The sequence below is a fragment of the Tinamus guttatus genome, unplaced genomic scaffold, assembly GCF_059628265.1.
Source record: "Tinamus guttatus ecotype Peru unplaced genomic scaffold, ASM5962826v1 Tinamus_guttatus_pri_ptg000260l, whole genome shotgun sequence".
NCBI classification, from domain to species: Eukaryota; Metazoa; Chordata; class Aves; order Tinamiformes; family Tinamidae; genus Tinamus; species Tinamus guttatus.
In genome coordinates this window covers 4,993,690-4,999,446 of record NW_028288794.1, presented here as the reverse complement: position 1 = coordinate 4,999,446, position 5,757 = coordinate 4,993,690, and the positions used below count along the sequence as shown (strand labels likewise).

The 5,757-nt window shown below is 56.5% G+C and overlaps 1 protein-coding gene across 2 annotated transcripts; it reads left to right on the top strand.

The window, feature by feature from the left end:
* Positions 1–225: 225 nt before the first annotated feature.
* Positions 226–1,694, top strand: HOXD8 (homeobox D8). Of its 2 annotated transcripts, none has more exons than XM_088527052.1 (2): positions 226–757; positions 1,387–1,694. In XM_088527052.1, the coding sequence occupies exons 1-2, from the start codon at positions 244–246 to the stop codon at positions 1,677–1,679; spliced, it is 807 nt and encodes a 268-aa protein (XP_088383178.1). In that variant the 5' UTR covers positions 226–243; the 3' UTR covers positions 1,680–1,694. The 2 variants fall into 2 exon arrangements, with proteins under 2 accessions (XP_088383178.1, XP_010210424.2); XM_010212122.2 differs by having other exon boundaries at positions 1,384–1,694.
* The last annotated feature ends 4,063 nt before the right edge of the window (positions 1,695–5,757 follow it).

Below are 5,757 nucleotides of genomic sequence, written 5' to 3'. Positions count from 1 at the left end.
GAGCTCCCGAGCGTGCGCGCGTGTGTGTGTGCGTGCGCGGGCCGCTGTGTGCCTAATAGGAAATAGTAAAAGCAGTGAGGCAGGTCATTTGGGGAGCGATTATCCTGCAGCCCTGGTCACCGCATAGACGGCGAGCGGGGAGCGCGCGGGCGGCGGCAGCGGCAGCGGCGGCGGCGGCAGCGGTGGCGGCGGCGGCAGCGCTCGGCGCCCGCCGCCCCCCGCCCGCCGCTCGCCCCCTCCCCGATGAGCTCCTACTTTGTCAACCCGCTGTTCTCCAAGTACAAGGCGGCGGCGGCGGCGGCGGCGGCGGGGGAGCCCCTGGGCGCCCCGTACTACGACTGCCGCTTCGCGCCCGAGCTCAACGGCCGCCGCGTCGCCGCCGCCGCGCTGCTCTACGGGCCCGGCGCGGCCGCCGCCAGTTTCCCGCAGCCCGGCGGCCCCGGGGGCGGCGGCGCCTCCGGCGACTTTTACTCGGCGGCCGGGGGGAGCCCCACGGCCGCCTACCAGCCGCCTCCTCCGCCCCCCGGCGCGCCTCCGCCTCCTGCCCCCTGCAGCGGGGTTACCTGTCACGGGGAGCCCGCTAAATTTTACGGATACGATAACTTACAGAGACAGCAGATTTTTACGACACAGCAAGAGGCCGAGCTGGTACAATATCCTGACTGTAAATCGTCCAGTGCTAATATTGGCGAGGAACCAGACCACTTAAATCAGAGCTCGTCTCCTGCTCAAATGTTTCCCTGGATGAGACCACAAGGTTGGATGCAGTAAAAAAAAATTTGCTTCCATCTCACGTCTGAGTTTGAAACTTTCTTTCCTCCTCCTGCTTCTGCCTCGCTGCCTCCCGCTCTCCCTCTCTGCCTCCCGCTCTCCCTGACGCTCTGCCCGCGTGTCCGATGCCGGCGGGGGCTCCTGAGAATGAAGCGGCCCGGAAGCAAAGGGGCAGCTCGGCGGGAGGCGGCTGCTCCCCACGCGTGGCCTGGAACTCGCCGTTCGGGTGGCCGGCGTGTACGGCCCGGCCCTGCCCGCGCTGCTGGAGTGGAAATGTGGAAACGCGGCAGGGCCGCGGGCGGGGAGGCAGTTACCAGATAATAAAGTGACCCCGTAAACTTAGAAACTTAGTCCCGTTAACTCCGGCGGAGGCGCTTAATATATCTACTATAGCTTTTTTTTTTCTTTTTTTTTTCTTTTTTTTTCCCCGCATATGTGCATGGCTCTGATTTTCTCCGTAATGTCTAGGTTTGCTTTTTCCACTCCTCCTCGTTTTGTGTGTCGCTTCTTTCGAGGGGCTTCCCCGGGGGCCCGAGCCCTCGCTCGCTGTCCGGCTCTGTTGTCTCGCACGGCAACAGCAACCACCAAATCCTGTGTTTTTCTTTTAAACAGCAGCGCCTGGTAGGAGGAGAGGAAGACAAACATACAGCCGATTCCAGACTTTAGAGCTGGAAAAGGAGTTCCTTTTTAACCCCTATCTGACCAGGAAGAGACGGATCGAAGTGTCCCACGCCCTAGGACTCACCGAGAGGCAGGTAAAGATCTGGTTTCAGAACAGAAGGATGAAATGGAAAAAAGAGAACAACAAGGACAAATTCCCTGCTTCCAGGCAGGAGGGAAAGGAAGGGGAGGCCAAAAAGGAAGCACATGATCTGGAAGGAGAAAGAGACGAAGACCAGACGAATTAAATTTTGTCTTAAAAAGCTCAGTGAATGTCTATCAATAAAACCAGCGTCCTTCGGCCCGATCCTCTCGCTGCAAAAGGCCCTGCCCTACTGGACGAGTGACCTCAGCGTCCCTCCGCGTGTCCTCCCGCTTCGGGTGCTTCTGTTGTGTGTGGTTTGGTTTTTGTTTTATTTTTAACCGTGTTCGGGGCAATATCTACATTTATCAGTTCATCTGCTCCTATTGGAAAATTGATACAGAGTTTGTAGCAAGACGTTTCTAATGATATAAATATCTATCTATCTATATATATTTGCAACGTTAAAATGGGGCGATTAGGGGCAACGACATAAACTTCCTAATGATAAGTACCAATAAGCGGGACACTTATCAATACTTTATTAATCAAGACAAGTGCACTTGTACTATTTTAATTTTTGTTGAGTAAATTAAGTAAATCTAATGAATTTTGAAGAAAAGATCATAGAAATATATTTAACCTTCTACTATTGATATTTGATTTAAATAAACCAAATTTATTCAGATACAAAATTAATGAGCTTCTTCATGTTATTTTATTTATATTTTTAATCGTTTTTTCCTAATAACAGGGGCTCCTCTGTACCAACTCATCCCTCTGCCTTTCTCTTTGCCTTTCCCGAGTATTTCCTTGCGTACTCGACCCGGGGTTGTCCCGGCTTGGCGCCCATGACGGCGAGGCAGCTCGCCTGCCCCGTGCCCATCCAGGCCCTTGAACGGGGCCACCGCGCTGCCCTTCCGCCGCCGCGGGTCTCCGCGCAGCGGCGCGGGAGCCGAAAAGAGACAGGGCCGAAACCAGAACAGTGTCTCGGCCTCCGCCGGACCAGAAGGGGAATCCAAGGCTTTTTTTTTTTTTTTTTTTTTTAACCTTCGTGCATGGGAATTTCTCAGGTGCGCAGAGGTTTTGTGGCCCTAAATCGCGCACAAACTGAAAAGGGGGAGTATCTTCTCCACACACAAGTAATACCGCGGCGGCGAGGCCGTTTCCATGGGCCTCATGCGGACGTGGGGCCGCGTGAGCTGTCACCGGGCCCCGCTGCGCGGCCGCGGAAGGCCGTGGAGGCCGGAACCGGCTCCATCCTCGGCCCTGCTCCCGCTGCCCTCACGCCGGACGAAGAGCGCTCCTCTCCCAACGGAGAAGAAGTAGAATGTATTCCCCCTCTTTTTTTTTCTTTTTCCCTCCTCTTTTCTTCTGATCTCCGGGCACAGTTCCGCAGATAGCGTTATCTGACAGGATGGCAGAGATAGTTTTTTGTTTTGTTTTTGTATTTTTTTAGGAACACCCTGCAGAAGTACGAGGAATTAAATCCTCACCCAAAATCCTGCTTATTTTTTTTTCCCCCGTCCTCCTTACGGCTCCAGTGCGCGATGGTTCCTCCAAGGGAATGCGCCAAAGCGGCCTCGATGTTACACGGCCTGCGGGGAAGCCGGGGGCTCCGGCTCATCCCGCCTGCCTAAAGGTGCCCGCTAAATCCACCGTGGCTGGATTTGGAATTGATAGGACGAGCATTTATTCCCCCTATTTTCCCCTGTGCAGAACTCAAGCGCGATGTGAGGCCTCACTCCCGCTCCTGCAAAGCCCGGCTCTGACGGGAGGCAGGAGCAGGAAAAGTTGCCCCTCTGTTTTATTTTAATCACGTAATCGGGGTGGGGGGGGGTGGCGGTACTGCAGCAGAGCTGCGGAGTAAACATTTTGCTGCAGGAATTTGCATAAATTCACCAGCAGTCTGAGTGTTCAGGATGGATGTGGGACCGTTTTGAAACGCGATCACCTGGAGAAGAAAATAGAGCAGGTCTTCAAAAATAAAGTTCACTCTGCAGGGTTCGGAGGGGTCCGGTCACCGGGCCCCAAAAAAGAGCTCTTTCCGGCCGCGTTAGTAGCCACGGGGTTACAGGAAAGCCATGGTGCAGGGAATGCTATTTCGATTCCTTCTCCTGCAATTCCCAGAAAGGGGGATGCTGGATGTACGGGCAAAATATATAATGAGGACGTGAGCACCCATGCGAAGGACCGCTTAGGGGAAAGGAACGAGTTGCTGCCGTAGTTTTCCCAACGCAGGGGAAAAGAAATAATTAAAACATTCCTGATGAAGTTTCCGTTAGCGTTGCTTTCCCAGGGCAAGCGGCCGCAGAGAAACAAGTTCCCTCCCGGCGTACACGCGTCTTGCGCGGGCCTAGCAGCAGCGCGAGTGCCCATGTCTGATTTCTGGGAGCACTTATTATGGCACTTCCCGCCTGGCAGCGATATTTCCCCTCCTTTCTGCTTGGAGTCCTGCTAAGAAGAAGAGTAACGATACCCCCGGTATCGCCGCAGTTACGCAGCGTCCAGATGCGCAGGGACCCGCAGCTGCGGTGGGAGAAGCCGCAGCTCCATGCGCGACTCGGGCCCTCTGCGCCTTTGGAAAAATCCCAGCAGCGTGTTAAAAATCTCTCTCTCTCTCTTTTTTTTTTTTTTTTTTTTAAGGAATGTTTATTTTAGTTAGTCCGTTTTCGTGCAGGAAATTATGTAGGGTGATAGGATTTACATTATCCCTATGGATGCTCCAGTTGGAGCGCTGGTGCTGCTCTTTTCTAAAACAACAACTGAGCAGGACCCCTCCGGTCTGGGTCCGCGAGCCGAGCTCGCGCTATGGGCAGTGCGGAGGCTTGGGCTTTTTGGAACATTTTCTGAGCAGCAGGAATCGCGCACTCGGTTGCTCCCTCCGTCTCCAGAGATTCCTAGGGCAAAGACGAGAGCCGGGAAGGGCGCGGACAGCCCGGCCCAATGTCAGCCCCGGGCAACTTGCGGCCCGGGCTGTTTTTAGGTGGGCGATGACGGGGACTTCAGTAGTGGGCGCTAATGCAGATGGGATTTCTCGCCGGGCCGTGGCGGCCCAGGGAGGGCAGGACGGGCTGCAGCCCCCCCTTTTCGTTGCGGACTCGGTGCACGAGGAGGTGCGGCGAGGTCGAGAGTCGGGGGCTCCGCGCTGGACACCGGCCCGTGCCCCGCGTTCGGCGCGGAGCCCTGGCGTCCCTCTCCGCGCCCGCGTGGACCCTGCTGCGCGCGGGGGCGCGCAGGCCGCGCGCGGACGGGCGGGCCTCGCGCGGACATAAAAGCACAGCGCGCAGGCTAAAGAAACATGGCGCTGGGAAGCAGTATGTGCAAAATCCGCAAGGAATTGCAGTAAATTCCTTTTTGTTTGAAGAAAATTTACAACTTGGTAATAGACCTTTTTATGACCTATTTGGGCTCGTCATTGGCTGCGGCTGGTCATGTGCAGGCAGCGAGCGCTTTCATGGCCTTTTCCTGATTTCCCTGGCGAATTTCCCCCGCATTCTGCCTTCGGAGAGCCTCGGCCCCTCTTTTCCTAACCTTTGTCTCCGCGGAGGTGTATGGCAGCCGCTGCGATGTTTGTGCCCCTCCGGTCCGCGGCTGCCCCGTGCCCGCGACGTGTCCGCGCCCGCGCAGGGTTGCGCGGGGCCCCGCGCCGCTGGCCGCCCCCCGCGGCTCGTCTCCCCCTCCACCGCGCTCTGCTCCGCGCCTCGGATTGCTACGCGGCCGCAACAAATATGGATTACAGCGACTCTCCAGGGCTCCTCCGCAGGCGCGCAGTGCCGCGACCCGGTAAGGAATCGCCTCTCCCCCGGGCCCCCGCGCCCACGCAATGGGGCCCCGCGGGCACCGCTCCCCGTCCTGCCTTGTGTCACCTGTGTCCACGAGCCCCCCCAGCGTGGCGGTCCCTGTTGCCATCCCCGCGCAGTTATAGTCGCTGACTTCGGGGCTCTTACTGGCAATTAGTGGCGGGTGGGGTGGCCGGTGCGCGGTGCGGTGCAGAAACGGCACGCTGGCTGCGCGGAGAGCCCGGCCCTGGGCGTAGAGCAGCGCAAGAAACGCTTCAGGGCGCGCAGCCCTGTAAGTTTCTTACAATAAAAGGCCCTTTTATATCTTTATCTTTTTTTTTTCATTATTATTATTGTTGTTGTTATTATTGTTATTATTATTATTTCTGTGCCTTTCTTCCCCCCACAGGATGAGCGTAGTTGTGCGCTCCGGTTCCTCGTTACAGGCGGGCGCTCGCGTAA

Bases quoted from the DNA above. Each gene is read 5' to 3' on its own strand.
- HOXD8 (XM_010212122.2), top strand. From the start codon at position 244: ATGAGCTCCTACTTTGTCAACCCGCTGTTCTCCAAGTACAAGGCGGCG. The intron at 758-1,383 runs GTTGGATGCAGT...TCTTTTAAACAG, and splicing joins TCCCTGGATGAGACCACAAG to CAGCGCCTGGTAGGAGGAGA.